The following is an 18,866-nucleotide window of genomic DNA, read 5'->3' as shown; positions in this document are numbered from 1 at the left end:
ACTTACAAAGCAAGTAGGAGTAAATAAAAAAAGAAATCGTAAATTAAAGTAGAAGAAAATTAAATGGAATATATATGATATGAACTAAATTAGAATAAAAATACAATAAAATATAATATAGGGATATATTTGATATATATAGGAGAGGGCTGTACAATTGTGCAGGATTGTTGTAGATAGAATATATACACTAAATTATAATAAAAATACAGTGGAATAGAATATATAACAGAGCTGTGCAATTATGCAGTACTGTGCCAAAAATATGAACAGTGTCATGTTCACAAGTGTGACCCTAGACATGCTGTCGGTGGCTGGTTCCCAAAATGGCCTAAATCTTTCAATGAATTTTTTTTTGACCACGCCCCTCAAAATGGTGGTCATACTTTTACATCTCACAATGTTAGGTACAAAGTACAAAATATCTTCATATAGTAACAACACATTTAAAATATCATCATGATCGCTGAGGAGTATTTAACATTTTTAGTTTTGTGAGAATAGCGCCACCGTGAGGCCAAATTATCAGAAACGTCACAGACCTTGCTATTTTCCTTGAGCAAGACACTTAACCCCTAACTGCTCCCAATGACCAGGTCGGCACCTTGCATGGTCGGCGTTGGTGTGTGAATGTCTGAGTGAATGGGTAAAAATGTGAGGAACACAATTGGATAAAAGCTGCTATATAAATGCACCATTCACCATGTACTATCAGTGGCGTAGCGGAGGCCCCCGCACCCCCCCGCGGTGCCCCACCCCCACTGTAGGCTATCCTCTTAGATTTCATAACGGGAACAGGGCGCAGAGGGCGGGGCCCCCTCCCTTCTATGTTGCTAGGCACCCCGTCATGTGTATCATTTAATAATTATTTGCTGGATGAATGAATGAATGAATGAATGACAACTTTATTTAACAGATTGCAGAATGGGTACAATACAGTACGGCTCAATACACACAATTGTTAAGGGGATGCAGACCAGAGAAAGACGTTTGTCTTGTTTACATCAGGGTCCCCCATTTTCATTTCATAGTGACATTTATGACATGCTCACCTGCAATAGGGCTAGCCGGCTGATAACTAATGTTCATTGGCAGGCTGGGCAGCGTTCAAAACAAAGCGGGAAGCATTGCTAATTTAACGTTCATTAGTTGCGTTGCCGGTAAAAATGAAAAATGAAGCGCAAATACCCAAGTGGTGCTCAGAAAAACAATATGAGAGCAAAAGCCGAATAGGGGGGGGGGCAAAGCTACCAAAAATAACATCATTGTTCCAGCAGGCAGCAAAGGTAGACTGACTCTAACGTTACTGCAGATGCATCGGCAGTGGCAGTAAGCTCCCCACCCAGCCCGGCCACCGCTGGCAACCCCGCGGTCAGCTCCGAGTCCAGGCAGACAGCAGACAGACAGCCCAGCCAGGCCCCCAGCCACGCTACAGCCGTCGAGACAGGTTAGAATAATAGAACGTTTTATTCGTCGTAACCAGTACGAGTAGGCTACAGGTTACATTGCCTTTTTGGAATGTTTGGTCTGTGACTGCATGGAAGCCCAAACAACTTTGGTTTCTTTTCATATAGTAACATATCTGAACACTTGGCTCAGTTGGTTTACTTTTGAAATGTCCTGGGTAGTACTATCCATTATAATCTAATAGAATTCTGCATTCTTTATGTATAATGTCTGTAATGGTTGTGTCTCCTGCACTTTCTTCGATTGTAACGAAATTATTTCGTTTTGAGTTTGAGGACTTAGGTAGTGCACCTTCTTTTTGCTTTCAATAAGCCTTTGCAGAACTGGATCATAACGCGCCATAAGTTCTATAGATAAGAAATGACCATTATCTATATCACCTATTTTCTCTCGGTGACCCCGGAAAGCAGAGTTGCGAGAGGCCAGAGTTAGTGTAACATCAGTTATTCTGGTTAGGAGGACCTCTGTCCCCTCTCTTATACTCGGATGATATTTGCGCGTCAATGGTCCGATTATGTTTCCAGTCCACGTATCATAAACGACACATGCTGCCAAATGAGAGCGAGAGAATTCGTGTTCTTTAATCTTTTTAGAGAGACCCTGCCAATCATTTATTCCTATTCTCCACGCTTGGTGGAGGTGATGGGCAGACGGTCTGTCACCGAACAGCCAGCACTGCTCACAGTACGCCCGCCGCCCGGTCCATAGATGGTGAGTAACATAGCCACTTGCGCGGAATCATACATCCCCTTTTAGATGTTTTGTTATAGAACTCTTTTGAAAAGCACCTGCCCTTCCCATCCCTTTTGAATGGCCCTTCAGGCTTGCATGGCCCGTTATTGAGAATGTACCGTTTAACATTTCTAGTATTGAGAGCCGACGCGCGCACAGTCTAGATTTAAATAGTGTTATACAGGACTTTGTGCAGAAGAATGCCAGGAGACGTGCTCGTATAAAATAATAGGCCTATACAATAGAAAGCAGCTCCTGACTGCATCCTCTACTATGTAGCCTATAGGATGTGTTTTGTTTGTTTGTAGGCAACTTAATTTTTTATTTTATTTTTATTTTTTTATTATCTTTTTCCCCCCTTCTTTTTCCGTTTTTCTCCCCTCCCAATGTTAGTCGTTATGCCAATTTCCAATCCCCTTCCTGGTCGTTGCGCACTCTACCCCCTACCGGCAGTCTGGGAGGGCGGAGACTATCACATGCTTCCTCCGACACATGTGTAGCCAGCCCACCGCTTCTTTTCACCTGGCAGCGCGGACTCTCACTGGGAGAGTGTAACGTGTGGAAGGTCACACTACCTCTCCCAGATCCTTCCCTTGCTGTGCAGGCGCCCCGACCGAACTGTAGGAGTCGCCGTTTACAACGACTAGGACCCACCCTCGCCGGCTTCCCACCCGCTAACACTGCCAATTGTGTTAGTATGGACGGTCGGCCAAGCCGGAGGCACCACAGCTGGATTCAATCCCACTGGCTCTGTGGTGGTAGACAGACGCTTAGTCCGCTGCGCTACCCGGCCGCCTGGCTACTTTTCTTTTATACAGAATTATGTTATGTGAACCGTTCCGTTGTGTGAACTCAAATTATAATATGGCTATAACGTTCTACAATACCTTCATGTTACAAAAAATACAAAGCCACTTGTTTGTATTTGTCAATCATGCCTGAAAAAATGAATTTTTTTTAAAAGCTTTAATTGGCCGCGATGTCTATCCCATGTCACTTTATTATTGATTTAGGGGAGGGGGCGGGGCCCCATGGTCCGACCTGCGGGGGAGCCCTGAAATATTGCGCAACACCACTGTGTACTATCACCATGGTGGCGTGGTGGCGGGCGCCTTCTTGTACGCTGTGACCTGCTTGTTAAGTTGCAAATAAGACAACCGTTATCTTTCATTCATGTTTATTACACGCTCTCCACAGCGTAGTGGCCACAGCCTTCCTCCAGTCCCAAACAAGACACGCCCAACAACAGAGCCCATTCACCTTTTAACAGATTACCGTAAAGGCTGCAGTAGAAGTGAACTTAACACTGCTGGGGCAGTGGACTGAGAGCAGGGGACACAAACAGGCTGGATAAGCTGGTCAGGAAGGCCAGTAGCGTGGTTGGGGTGGAGCTGGACTCTCTAGCGAGGGTGGCGGAGAGGAGGAGCCTTGCTAAGCTCCAGGCCATCAGGGAAAACCCCTCCCACCTACTATACACAGACTTGGCTGACAGGAGGAGCATGTTCAGTGCTAGGCTCACACTACCTAAATGTAGCACTGAACGGCACAGGAAGTCCTTCATTCCGACCGCCATCAGACGTTACAATGCATCACTGTGCCTCACTGCATCACTGAGCACAGAGTGGCAGTATACTATCTTCCTGGACTCTTACTTTTGAAACAACACTGTGCAATATTACACTTACTGTAGACTTCAGTATATTTTTACTGTATCTTTTTACTGTATATTTTATTCTATTCTTATTCTAAGGCAATTTGTGTGTCAAATTTCCCTCGGGATAATTAAAGTATTTCTATTTTATTCTATGGTTCTCTGCTCACCCCCCCCCCCCCCCCCCCCTCACCCCCCCCCCAGGCGAGCAGGGCATGGCGGGGCAGCCGTTCCGAGCCACCTTCATCTGGAGCAGCATCATCGCCAACCTGCAGTCTCACGTGGAGGTGAAGCGGCGGCGCCACAACCTCAAGTCCTTCCACGACTGCTTCGTGGGCTCCGAGGCCGGGACGTGGTCCTGGCGCACGTCATCCAGAGCCGCTTCCGCGGCGAGGAGGTGCCCCGCTTCAAGGCCGTGCGCCTCTGCCAGGCCATGATGGACTCGCGGGTGTTCGAGGCGGTGGGGCACAAGGTGTTCGGCAAGGAGAAGCGACGGGCCACGTTCGAGGACAGCAGCTGCGGCCTCTACAGGTTCCTCCACCCGACCTCCACCTCCCCGGTGCTCACCGGCATCCACTCCACCGGCACCGGCACCGTCGAGGGCGGATACAGTCCAGCATCTAAACGGTACAGGGCTCAACACGCTTCACTAAGATATTATATATATATTTTATTATTCTTTATTTCGAACATGTAATAAAATAAAAAAAATAAAAACAAATAATTGAAAAAGAAATTAAATGGAAGAAATACATAAATAAATAAAAGCAAAACATAGCTCAATTTACATGTTCGAAAAGGAGTAGGAAGAAGTATACACTTATTTAATCCTACCCCTTTTCCACTACTCAATGAGTGTACTAATTTAAATCCTTACAAAACAAATATATATATCTATGCAAAAAAAAAAACGATATATGTAAAACATGAAAGAAATTAAAAAAAAATGTAAACACCCGTGAATGTCAAATCCCTTCCTCATCCCTGTACCTCGTGAACATCATTTCCTTATAAATCAGTTTGAATTGTCTCATACTTGGACATTGCTTTAGCACCACATTCAGACTGTTCCACAGTTTCACTCCACATATTGAAATGCAGTGTCTTCTCATGGTAGTGCGTACACTAAGAACTTTTAAATTGAGTTCTCCCTCAGATTATAACCCCCCTCTCTATCAAAGATATCTGCAGTCCAGCATGTAAACGGTACAGGGCTCAAGACGCTTCACTAAGAACTCTAGTCCACATCTAAACGGTACAGGGCTCAAGACGCTTCACTAAGAACTCTAGTCCAGTGGTTCCCAAAGTCGGGGTCGCGACCCAAAGGTGGGCCGCGAGCAGCCACGGGTGGGCCGCGAGATGATTTAAAAAAAATAAAAAATAATATTTCTTTTATTTTTATTTTTTTTTATTTTATTTTTTGTCAGGCCACTGAACTTAGAAGCAGGCCAGGACAGTGTTTCTAGTTGTATTCTAAAATGTGACTATATGGTTTTATATTAACTTAATAAATAAACAAAAACGAAAAATCTACTTATTTCAACGAACATTTCAAACTAAATAACAGATTATGCACATAAAACGCTGAAAACAACCGAAGCAACAATAGTATTTTAATGAGGCTATTATTATCATTATTATTTTGCAACAAGTTAGCCCTCTCATAAATAGCACATATAAATGAATAACTAACTTGAACTAACTTAATAGGATTGAAGTGATATTTGGCTTAAAAAATCGGTCGCCTGGCAAAAAAAAGAAAAAAAAAGCCTGACGATGTGCATTGGCCGCGGCTCTCTGACGCCTTATTTCTGGGCCCTGGCCTGAAAGGTTTGGGAACCCCTGCTCTAGTCCACCATATTCTAAACGGTACAGGGCTCAGGACATGACACTTTACTAACTCCTCTCTTGGTCATCAGTCATTATTTATGCAAATCCTATGTTCTGATACAGGACATCCTCCTGTGCTGAGAGAGAGAGAGAGAGAGAGAGAGAGAGAGAGAGAGAGAGAGAGAGAGAGAGAGAGAGAGAGAGAGAGAGAGAGAGAGAGAGAGAGAGAGAGAGAGAGAGAGAGAGAGAGAGAGAGAGAGAGAGAGAGAGAGAGAGAGAGAGAGAGGGAGAGGGAGAGAGAGGGAGAGAGGAGAGAGAGGGAGAGAGAGAGAGAGAGAGAGAGAGAGAGAGAGAGAGAGAGAGAGAGAGAGAGAGAGAGACTTCCTCTTTGCCCACTGGCCTGTTTTGTTTATGAACGAGGAATGAAAGAATATCTGCTCACTGCTTTATTGTCCCACTGTGTTTTATAGTAAGTGATACAGATAGATGTAGAACAGTATTTGTCAGGTTATGTAGTTGTAGAGGAGAGAGAGACCGACATATAGACAGACAGACAGACACACAGACATACAGGTAGATAGACAGACAGTCAGACAAACAGACAGACGGATAAAGAGACAGATACACAGACAGACAGACAGACAGACAGACGGATAAAGAGACAGACAGATACACAGACAGACAGATACACGGACAGACAGAGGTGCAATCATTTCCAAGATTCTAAACTTTAATTCTGGAAGTAAGAGTTGTTCTCCCTAAGGTTGATAAAGGCTATATTTAGAGATGAGGCTGCTTCCTGACCTGTTGATGCTGCCTGTAGCCCGACACGTACCTTACACCTTCTCCATCCACGTGGAAAGGATGGATACAAATCTAAACAAGATTATGGTCTAAATCCGATTCACCAGGATTAGATAATCGACCACGTATGGCTTTGATGAAATTGATCAAGTAATTCTATCTGAAGGCAGAAAGGACATGTTTATTGTAATCTTTCTCCATTTGGATCAGTTGCTAACAAGCCGTGCGAAGGAAGCAACGTGTACAGTGTGATACGTAAAGAATAATAATAATATATTCAATTTGTGGGTCAAATCTCAAGGCGCTACAGTGTAGAACAGTGTTAATTTTGTCAGCTATTTACATTTCTTGTTTTAGTCATGTCTCAAATGCTCTTTTTCGTTTTCATCATATTTAGTCACCTTTATCTTTTTTTCGTTTAGTCAAGTTTTAGTCAACTACAGGTCTGTCTGAGCATTTTACTTTTAGTCTTTTTTGTTTAGTCTCGCCACTCAGTTACAGCCTCATAAGTTGGCGTGAGCTTTTTCTAAACAAAAAAAGCTAACGTTAGTGCTACCTGGTTAGACTTCAAGTTCAAGTTCTTTAATAGTTGTCATACAGAAGTACAGAATACTTTCATACAAAATGCTTCTTACTGTTACGCTCCAGAGACTGTGCTAGACAAGATAGTATCAAATAACATAATAACATAATATAGCATGAATTTAGAAGAAGAAAATGAGGTCACAGTGTTCGGTATAGACATATGTACAATGTTCTGAGTTACCATATAATATACAATTCACAATACTATGCAGTGTACTAATGTACAGTACTATCTAGTGCAAAGCAGAAATGGGATGAGGTACAATTTTAGGTACAATTTACAGTAAGGTGTACGAGTTGTAGTGCAATCCTTCATCCATAAATATAAAGTGTGGGGAGTGGGTGCTACAGTGTGTTTGTTTAAAGTGGGTGTGTGCTATAAGTGTGTGGAGTGGGTGCTACAGTGTGTTTGTTTAAAGTGAGTGTGTGCGTGTGGATGTGTGTGCTATGTGCGTTTGGTGGTTGTTGTTGTGTAGTGTTCATTCATTGTTCGTTTAGCAGCCTGATGGCCTGGGGATAGAAGCTTCTTCTGAGTCTTTCTGTGCTCGCCTTGAGACTCCTGTATCGCTTGCCTGACGGCAGCAGTTCAAAGAGGCAGTTGTTCGGGTGACTGGAGTCTTTAATGATTCTCTTAGCCTTGCCCTTGCAACGCTTGTAGTAAATGTTCTGGAGGGTGGGGAGCCCCCCTCCAATTGTGCGTTCGGCTGAACGTGTCACTCTTTGTAGTCTGCTTTGGTCTTGTGCAGTGCTATTCCCAAACCAGCTATTTAATGTGTTCTGTTGTGGTGGATCAACATAATGTAGCGATCCGTCATGCAGTAATGTAGGGAAGAAAGAGGAGAGTTTCCTTTTCTGTATGGTGCTTTATTTCCAGCTCAATATGGGGTTTTACAGGTTGATAATTCCCTTCTCATACACAACACAACTACCTGCTAATACACTAGCTTCACAGCAACAACGTAACATCCGGTCCGTCCTCCCATATCTCCCGGGGGGAAACAACACCCCCAGCATAACAGTCGTGCCCCTAAGCTCATACAACTAGAGCGACACACACCCACGGAACGATGTGTTGGGGATAAGGGTTCCGCACGGACAATTATGTTTGTTACTTTCCTGTCTGCAAATGAGTTCCTGTTAGCTAGCAAGTAGCAAGTAAACAGTGTTGACGTTTGAAGTTGATGTTGAATAAACGTTTAGCACGATTTTATTTTGTAAATTACATTTTGTTTCATCGTTTTTAGTCAACGACATTGCATGAATAATTTTGTCACGTTAGTGTCACATGATCTCCATTAACGTGACTTCTCGTCTCGTTTTCGTCGGGGAAAAGCTTCATTGATGATCATATTTAGTCATAATTTCTGTTGACTAAATTAACACTGGTGTAGAAGAACATAAAAATTAGTAAAATAACATGAAATGTGTGGGGCTAAAACTAGTAAAAGAGTAAAAGAACATGAAATGTGTGGGGCTAAAACTAGTAAAAGAGTAAAAGAACATGAAATGTGTGGGGCTAAAACTAGTAAAAGAGTAAAAGAACATGAAATGTGTGGGGCTAAAACTAGTAAAAGAGTAAAAGAACATGAAATGTGTGGGGCTAAAACTAGATGAAAATCAACAAAAGGCTCTCAAGACTGCATTTTCTCACCACCCTCGACACACCGCACAAAAGGCCTGTCTTCGCGATTAGGTCGCGAAGCCTACCGGTGTTCTCAAAAAGCCCGGCGTGTGACCCTTTTCAAACAGAACCACCGGCGTGAAAGAGGCTATAAAGACGGGACCGGTTGACCCGCATGGACTGGACGCTGCCGCTGACACATGGCCTCAGCAGCTCCTTGCTGTCACCTTAACGAGAGTGATGATGAGCACCATGCCTGTGACCGGGCGCATCAACAGGCCCGCTTGCCTCCAATTTGGGTCTTGCAGATGAAAGACACAGAGGCCGCTGGTAATGCTCTAAGTGAGCCGCTCTCTGCTGCTGGATGGAACGTAATAAAACCCAGTCTTTGTGGATATTATTAGAGCGCCAACAATAGACCCGCCAAATGTCAGATTTAATAATGTCTCCATTAAAAGATGATCTGGGTTGTAAAATTGGCCCCGACCACTTTTCTTTTCCGTTGGATGTCAATTGCGACTGTACTCTCTAAAATAGGCCCAAATTACACGATCGTTTTATTGCTTTTGAAAAAGATGAAGTGTCTTGATTTTGTTTTCTCCATCTCCATGTGTGTTGTGGTCGTGTGACCCTGCAGACTAGAGGAGCTGGGCTACTCCCCCCACTCCCCGGTCAAAACAGACAAATCCCTGGAGGATGTTCTTGGACACCTAGACCTCACCTCCGCCATCACGCCTCAGATGGTTGACCTTGGCCTCTCGCAGGAGCGTAAGTGTCTGCTCTGCTCGCACCTCGTGACGCACACGTCACCCGTGTTTGTGGAACAGGCTATCCTTTCATGAGGAGATACCGAATACCATATCAACGCATATACACTGGTGGCATAGCTCTCTGTGTGTGTGTGTGTGTGTGTGTGTGTGTGTGTGTGTGTGTGTGTGTGTGTGTGTGTGTGTGTGTGTGTGAGTGTGAGTGTGAGTGTGAGTGTGTGTTTGAGTGTGTGTGTGTGTGTGTGTGTGTGTGTGTGTGTGTGTGTGTGTGTGTGTGTGTGTGTGTGTGTGTGTGTGTGTGAGTGTGAGTGTGAGTGTGTGTGTGTGTGTGAGTGTGTGTGTGTGTGCGTGCGTGCGTGCGTGTGTTTTTGTGTGTGCCAGCAGCCTGCAGTAGGCTAGTCTTTTATAGATTTTAATGTTAGAAATCTATCATCATCAATAATAAATCTATTACAATCTTAATTATTTTTATATATATATATATATATATATATATATATATATATATATATTTTAATGACAAATATTGATTACAATTTTCCCGGAAGGTTTTAATATCAATTCATTTTAGGCATGTTTTATAATTATGCCAATTTTATGCAAATGTTATGCTCATTTATGTCTATTTTGTGTCACATCACTGAAGCACTTTTGGCTGCACGTCTTGTATGAAAGGTGCTATACAAATAAAGTTTCTCCTCCCTCTCAGTGGTGAATGAGGTGTGGCGTCAGCAGGCAGTGTTCAGGCTCCTCCAGCTGATAGAGCTCCCCCTGCTGGAGAGCTTGTTGGAGGGCAGGGAGAGCCCCCGGCCCCTTCTGCACACCATGGACAGTGACCCAGACCTGCTCTACACATCAAGCTACCTGGACAGAGAGGTCCTCAAGGCCTTCAGCGAAGCACAGTATGTCCACTACTACTCTACTCCCTACTACTACTACTACTACTACTATTATTACTACTACTACTCTTCGGTTCAAATAACAAACTCAGCAAGACCGACGGCTTCTCAGTCACAGTGGGTGACAATATTGTCACAAGGAAAGATGAAATTACCTACCTGGGTTCCATCCTAGAGGCTAATCTCTCCTGTGACAAAATGGCATCCAATGTAATAAAAAAAGTCAACCAACGAACTCGATTCTTGTACCGGATCTCCTCTCTGGTAAACAAGAATACCCTGAAGACTCTGGCAGGAGCACTCATTCAAGGGTACTACGACTATGCGTGCACCTCATGGTACCAAAGCACCTCAAAGGCGCTAAAAACTAAATTACAAACATCTCAAAACAAACTGGTCAGACTACTGCTTGACCTGACTCCTAGAACCCACCTCACCCCTGCCCACTTTGACAACCTAGGATGGCTTAGAGTAGACGACAGAGTACAGCAACTTGCAATGGGCCTGGTCTACAAGATACGCTACACGACCAAGGTACCCATGTACATGTCAAAATACTTCCCAAAGGTCAGTGAATACCACGATCACAACACCAGAGGGAGCTCCACAAATCATGTTAAACCCAGATTCGGCTCAAACAAGGGACTAAACACGTTTAGCAATTATGCCACATCAATGTGGAACGCCCTACCTAAAGCTGTAAAGGAATGTGAATCACTACCCACTTTCAAAAGCACTCTCAAAGAACACCTACGGGAGACTGCAATTCGAAACTGGCCCCTGTAAATGTCCTAACCCAACCCCCTCCAATGTACAGTAATTTACCTAGTATGGTTTTGTCAATATTCTAATGTACAGTTTTGCTTGTACAGTTGTACAGTGTTTCCCAACCCAACCCCTCCTACCCACCCAACCCCACCCAACCTCCTCCAATGTACAGTTTTTACGTCAAATGTATATACTCCCTTTTCTGGACTCTTTTTGTATCACAAACAGTACTGTATTTGCAAATCTGGTATGTCATAAATGTATAGATGTAGCAGTACTGTCTATCTGTATGTCATGTGTGTCATATATGTCCTGATGAATTGAAAATGGGGGACCCTGATGTAAACAAGACGAAAGTCTTTCTCTGGTCTGCATCCCCTTAACAATTGTATGTATTGAGCTGTACTGTATTGTACCCATTCTGCAATCTGTTAATAAAGTTTTCAATCAATCAATCAATCAATCAATCAATACTCTACTACTACTACTCTACTCTCTACTACTACTACTACTACTACTACTACTACTACTACTACTACTACTACTACTACTCTACTACTATTACTCTACTCTCTACTACTACTACTACTATTATTACTACTACTACTCTTCTACTACTACTACTCTACTCCCTACTACTACTACTACTACTACTACTACTACTACTACTACTACTATTATTACTAATACTACTCTACTACTACTACTCTACTCCCTACTATTACTACTACTACTACTACTACTACTACTACTACTACTACTACTACTACTACTACTACTACTACTACTCTACTCCCTACTACTACTATTACTCTACTCTCTACTACTACTACTATTATTACTACTACTACTCTACTACTATTACTCCACTACTACTACTACTACTGTACTCCAAACAAAACATTTTGTTTTAATAATAATAAATAATAAGATTCATATAGCACTTTTATAGAATTTGCTGAGGGGCAGGGGTAGTGTGATAAACAACAGACAAACATAACAGAAACACACAATGGTGGATGGGGGGGGGGGGGGGGCTAGGAGAAGATAGGGGTCTGGAGGCTGGATTGAGAGAGACTCTGATGTCTCTAATATCTTGGGGAAGGGAGTTCCAGATCCTGGGAGGTGCCCTGAAGGAGGCGCTGTCCCCAAAACTTCAAAGGTTGGCCTCGGGGGATGGAGAGAAAGCAGCTACAGTAACAGTTGTATTCTTTGAGGATGCAATATATGCTAGAGTCATCCATCTTTACCTTGGGCCTAGGAGACTATCATGTTACAAAGCCTTACCTTTTAGCTGCCGTATTGCAGCCAGAAGTCCAAAACATCCTATGAGTGTTATGTAATAGAGTTGGGTAGTGTTGTTTAGCGTGAGTGAGTGAGTGAGTGAGTGAGTGAGTGAGTGAGTGAGTGAGTGAGTGAGTGAGTGAGTGAGTGAGTGAGTGAGTGAGTGAGTGAGTGAGTGAGTGAGTGAGTGAGTGAGTGAGTGAGTGTGTGTGTGTGTGTGTTCGTGTTTTTTTGCACACGCAAGTGTGAGGATCTGTTCTCAAAATGGCTGGATTTCCATTAAATATTCTGTGCGCACATTCATGATCCCAAAAGTAAGAACACCATTGAGTCTTAGTGGCCGCATGATCTTTCCTCTATAGCGCCTACATCTCAAAAAGTAACGGCCGGATTACCGTACAATTTGTTGTGCACATTCATGACCCCTAGAGGAAGACACCTCTTTATTTTGATGACCTTTCATCTAGCACAGGGGTTGGCAACCTGCGGCTCCGGAGATTTTCCACAAATAAGGGAAGGACTCAAATAGAGCTGCATAGTTCTGTGTTTTATTTCAAAGTAGGTCTACACATGGTAGTCTTTTTTCAAAGTGGACTACTTTTTATTTTATAAATGTTCCACAAATAAGCGAAGGACTCAAATATACCTGAATAGTTCAGGGTTTTATTTCAAAGTCGGTCTACAGACACCAGTGTTTTGTCTCCTCTTCTGTGTTTTATTTAAAAATAGGTCTACACAGCCAGTATTTTTTCTCCTCTTCATAAGAGTTTGAGGTTTTCCTTTGTTATAACAGGTAAAAACAGCAATAAAAAGTAAAATTTTTTCTTTTTGTTGCTTTATAATATCCATTAATGCAACAAACTGTGTGCTATAAGTATAAAGTATAATAAATCGCAAATTACTTTGGGTATGCAATTGTCAGGCGTTTTATGCTAAATGTGGGGTATGCTTGGGGATATATAAAACGTTATACACTGTTATCTTAATTTTAAGGGTAAATAGGTTGTGCGGCTCCCTGAGCATTTTATTTTGTGGGAGGGGGGAAAAGTGGCTCTTTTGATACTAAAGGTTGCTGACCCCTGATCTAGCACCACCATCAGGCCAAACTGAGAACAGGATATATTGAGAAGTCGTGGCATAATTGCCATAACATTTGCTGTGCACATTCATGACCCCACGAAGAAGACAGCTATGTGATTTTTGCGTCCTCGTGACCTTTCCTCGACTACACCATCGGGCCAAACCTTCACCCCTAGAACCCTAGAGGGAGACGCCTGTTGAACTTGGTGAACTAGAGAGAAACCTGTTGAACTTGGTGAACTAGAGAGAGAAACCTGTTGAACTTGGTGAACTAGAGAGAAACCTGTTGAACTTGGTGAACTAGAGGGAGAAACCTATTGAACTTGGTGAACTAGAGAGAGAAACCTGTTGAACTTGGTGAAGACACTCGACTTAACCCCTAATTGCTCCCGATGAGCAGGTCGGCACCTTGCATGGTTGCCTCCGCCCACCGGTGTGTGAATGTGTGAGTGAATGGGTCAAATGTGAGGAACATAATTGCTTTGGATAAAAGCGCTATATAAATGCACCATTTTTCCCATTTAGTTATTTGGGGAAATAGGACCAACTGAAAGCCTTCCTCTGATTCACTGTGTCCTGCGCGATACACATCTCTGTCACCCTGCTTCTATCTCCCCATGGCTCCTACACACCTGTTCTGTGGGTTAGATGTTAGCTTGTGTTTTGAGACCCTCACAAGCGTCTCTCTCTCCCTCAGGTCTGACGAGTGGATGTCTGCGGCGGTGGACTGTCTGGAGTTCCTGCCCGACGAGCTGGTGGTGGCGGTCAGCAGGGGTCTGGCCGGCAGCTCCGGGGACGCGGCGCGGTGCAAAGGGCTGATCTACGGCGTCCTGGCTCAGCACTACGGCCACACACAGCACGCGCCGCTGCTCAGCAACCACGTCTTCGACATTCACTCCGGCATCTCCGAACTCCTGGGTAAGAGGAGGCTGAGACACGGTTGAAGATGGATCTTTATTAACCTTCTGTGGTGTGGTAGTGAACGGGTTAACCCTTTGTAGTGTGGTAGTGAAAGGGTTAACCCTTTGTAGTGTGGTAGTGAAAGTGTTAACCCTTTGTTTTTTTTTGTTTTTTTTTTATCTTTTCCCCCCTCCTTTTTCCTCCATTTTTCTCCCATCCCAATGTTAGTCGTTATGCCAATTCCCAATCCCCTTCCTGGTCGCTGCGCACTCTACCCCCTACCGTCGGTCCGGGAGGGCGGAGACTATCACGTGCTTCCTCCGACACATGTGTAGCCAATCAACCGCTTCTTTTCACCTGGCAGCGCGGACTCTCACTGAGAGGGTGTAACGTGTGGAAGGATCACACTACCCCCCTTAGATCCTTTTCCTCGCTGAGCAGGCGCCCCGACCGAACTGTAGGAGTCGCTGTTTACAACGACCAGGACCGAGACCCACCCACCAGCTGTCCCACCCCTAACACTGCCAATTGTGTTAGTGTGAACGAAGTGTTAACCCTTTGTAGTGAAAGTTCGAGTTGGACTCCCACTACGGAGCTAGCCTTCCTCACCAGCTTGTTCAGTTTGTTATTGTCTTTTGAGTTGAGTTGAGTTGAGTTGAGGTCACCCCCGACCCCCCCCCCCCCCCCCCCCACCCTCACCCAGCATACCACGGCAAAAAAGAGGACACTGGCTACTACATACCGGAGAGGTATCACTTGACCAGTGTGGACTGTCGTTTATGAAACAAAGGTTCCTTTTTATGAAAGCTTGTGTAACTATGATACATAAATCTGATCATATTAGGACTGGGATTAAAATGTTAAATCATGAAACCCATGATTGTTGTTAACTAGAGAGAAACCTGTTGAACTTGGTGAACTAGAGGGAGAAACCTGTTGAACTTGGTGAACTAGAGGGAGAAACCTGTTGAACTTGGTGAACTTGGTGAACTAGAGGGAGAAACCTGTTGAACTTGGTGAACTAGAGGGAGAAACCTGTTGAACTTGGTGAACTAGAGAGAGAAACCTGTTGAACTTGGTGAACTAGAGAGAAACCTGTTGAACTTGGTGAACTAGAGAGAAACCTGTTGAACTTGGTGAACTAGAGAGAGAAACCTGTTGAACTTGGTGAACTAGAGAGAAACCTGTTGAACTTGGTGAACTAGAGAGAAACCTGTTGAACTTGGTGAACTAGAGAGAGAAACCTGTTGAACTTGGTGAACTAGAGAGAAACCTGTTGAACTTGGTGAACTAGAGGGAGAAACCTGTTGAACTTGGTGAACTAGAGAGAGAAACCTGTTGAACTTGGTGAACTAGAGGGAGAAACCTGTTGAACTTGGTGAACTAGAGAGAAACCTGTTGAACTTGGTGAACTAGAGAGAAACCTGTTGAACTTGGTGAACTAGAGGGAGAAACCTGTTGAACTTGGTGAACTAGAGGGAGAAACCTGTTGAACTTGGTGAACTAGAGGGAGAAACCTGTTGAACTTGGTGAACTAGAGGGAGAAACCTGTTGAACTTGGTGAACTAGAGGGAGAAACCTGTTGAACTTGGTGAACTAGAGAGAGAAACCTGTTGAACTTGGTGAACTAGAGGGAGAAACCTGTTGAACTTGGTGAACTACAGAGAGAAACCTGTTGAACTTGGTGAACTAGAGGGAGAAACCTGTTGAACTTGGTGAACTAGAGGGAGAAACCTGTTGAACTTGGTGAACTACAGAGAGAAACCTGTTGAACTTGGTGAACTAGAGGGAGAAACCTGTTGAACTTGGTGAACTAGAGAGAAACCTGTTGAACTTGGTGAACTAGAGGGAGAAACCTGTTGAACTTGGTGAACTAGAGAGAGAAACCTGTTGAACTTGGTGAACTAGAGAGAGAAACCTGTTGAACTTGGTGAACTAGAGAGAGAAACCTGTTGAACTTGGTGAACTAGAGAGAGAAACCTGTTGAACTTGGTGAACTAGAGAGAGAAACCTGTTGAACTTGGTGAACTAGAGAGAAACCTGTTGAACTTCGTGAACTACAGAGAGAAACCTGTTGAACTTGGTGAACTAGAGGGAGAAACCTGTTGAACTTGGTGAACTAGAGAGAGAAACCTGTTGAACTTGGTGAACTAGAGGGAGAAACCTGTTGAACTTGGTGAACTAGAGGGAGAAACCTGTTGAACTTGGTGAACTAGAGAGAGAAACCTGTTGAACTTGGTGAACTAGAGGGAGAAACCTGTTGAACTTGGTGAACTAGAGAGAGAAACCTGTTGAACTTGGTGAACTAGAGAGAGAAACCTGTTGAACTTGGTGAACTAGAGAGAGAAACCTGTTGAACTTGGTGAACTAGAGAGAGAAACCTGTTGAACTTGGTGAACTAGAGGGAGAAGCCTGTTGAACTTGGTGAACTAGAGAGAGAAACCTGTTGAACTTGGTGAACTAGAGGGAGAAACCTGTTGAACTTGGTGAACTAGAGGGAGAAACCTGTTGAACTTGGTGAACTACAGAGAGAAACCTGTTGAACTTGGTGAACTACAGAGAGAAACCTGTTGAACTTGGTGAACTAGAGGGAGAAACCTGTTGAACTTGGTGAACTAGAGGGAGAAACCTGTTGAACTTGGTGAACTAGAGAGAGAAACCTGTTGAACTTGGTGAACTAGAGAGAAACCTGTTGAACTTGGTGAACTAGAGAGAGAAGCCTGTTGAACTTGGTGAACTAGAGGGAGAAACCTGTTGAACTTGGTGAACTAGAGGGAGAAACCTGTTGAACTTGGTGAACTAGAGGGAGAAACCTGTTGAACTTGGTGAACTAGAGAGAGAAACCTGTTGAACTTGGTGAACTAGAGGGAGAAACCTGTTGAACTTGGTGAACTACAGAGAGAAACCTGTTGAACTTGGTGAACTAGAGGGAGAAACCTGTTGAACTTGGTGAACTAGAGGGAGAAACCTGTTGAACTTGGTGAACTACAGAGAGAAACCTGTTGAACTTGGTGAACTAGAGGGAGAAACCTGTTGAACTTGGTGAACTAGAGAGAAACCTGTTGAACTTGGTGAACTAGAGGGAGAAACCTGTTGAACTTGGTGAACTAGAGAGAGAAACCTGTTGAACTTGGTGAACTAGAGAGAGAAACCTGTTGAACTTGGTGAACTAGAGAGAGAAACCTGTTGAACTTGGTGAACTAGAGGGAGAAGCCTGTTGAACTTGGTGAACTAGAGAGAGAAACCTGTTGAACTTGGTGAACTAGAGGGAGAAACCTGTTGAACTTGGTGAACTAGAGGGAGAAACCTGTTGAACTTGGTGAACTACAGAGAGAAACCTGTTGAACTTGGTGAACTACAGAGAGAAACCTGTTGAACTTGGTGAACTAGAGGGAGAAACCTGTTGAACTTGGTGAACTAGAGGGAGAAACCTGTTGAACTTGGTGAACTAGAGAGAGAAACCTGTTGAACTTGGTGAACTAGAGAGAAACCTGTTGAACTTGGTGAACTAGAGAGAGAAGCCTGTTGAACTTGGTGAACTAGAGGGAGAAACCTGTTGAACTTGGTGAACTAGAGGGAGAAACCTGTTGAACTTGGTGAACTAGAGGGAGAAACCTGTTGAACTTGGTGAACTAGAGAGAGAAACCTGTTGAACTTGGTGAACTAGAGGGAGAAACCTGTTGAACTTGGTGAACTACAGAGAGAAACCTGTTGAACTTGGTGAACTAGAGGGAGAAACCTGTTGAACTTGGTGAACTAGAGGGAGAAACCTGTTGAACTTGGTGAACTACAGAGAGAAACCTGTTGAACTTGGTGAACTAGAGGGAGAAACCTGTTGAACTTGGTGAACTAGAGAGAAACCTGTTGAACTTGGTGAACTAGAGGGAGAAACCTGTTGAACTTGGTGAACTAGAGAGAGAAACCTGTTGAACTTGGTGAACTAGAGAGAGAAACCTGTTGAACTTGGTGAACTAGAGAGAGAAACCTGTTGAACTTGGTGAACTAGAGAGAGAAACCTGTTGAACTTGGTGAACTAGAGAGAGAAACCTGTTGAACTTGGTGAACTAGAGAGAAACCTGTTGAACTTCGTGAACTACAGAGAGAAACCTGTTGAACTTGGTGAACTAGAGGGAGAAACCTGTTGAACTTGGTGAACTAGAGAGAGAAACCTCTTGAACTTGGTGAACTAGAGGGAGAAACCTGTTGAACTTGGTGAACTAGAGGGAGAAACCTGTTGAACTTGGTGAACTAGAGAGAGAAACCTGTTGAACTTGGTGAACTAGAGGGAGAAACCTGTTGAACTTGGTGAACTAGAGAGAGAAACCTGTTGAACTTGGTGAACTAGAGAGAGAAACCTGTTGAACTTGGTGAACTAGAGAGAGAAACCTGTTGAACTTGGTGAACTAGAGAGAGAAACCTGTTGAACTTGGTGAACTAGAGGGAGAAGCCTGTTGAACTTGGTGAACTAGAGAGAGAAA

The 18,866-nt window shown here is 43.7% G+C and overlaps 1 protein-coding gene across 1 annotated transcript in view; it reads left to right on the top strand.

Annotated features, from left to right (window-relative positions):
- depdc7a (DEP domain containing 7, paralog a) overlaps positions 1-18,866 on the top strand; it is a 34,547-nt gene that overhangs the window by 6,942 nt on the left and 8,739 nt on the right. Inside the window, 6 exon segments of the mRNA XM_084337517.1 lie at positions 1,313-1,447; positions 4,055-4,195; positions 4,198-4,477; positions 9,328-9,458; positions 10,167-10,359; positions 14,186-14,406. Of these exon segments, the coding sequence (XP_084193643.1) occupies positions 1,313-1,447; positions 4,055-4,195; positions 4,198-4,477; positions 9,328-9,458; positions 10,167-10,359; positions 14,186-14,406 (1,101 nt within the window).

The sequence above is a fragment of the Notolepis coatsorum genome, assembly GCF_963971535.1.
Source record: "Notolepis coatsorum genome assembly, chromosome: 20".
In the NCBI taxonomy this organism is placed as follows: domain Eukaryota; kingdom Metazoa; phylum Chordata; class Actinopteri; order Aulopiformes; family Paralepididae; genus Notolepis; species Notolepis coatsorum.
The sequence above is the reverse complement of the archived record's forward strand: the minus strand, read 5'-3'. Positions and strand labels throughout refer to the sequence as shown.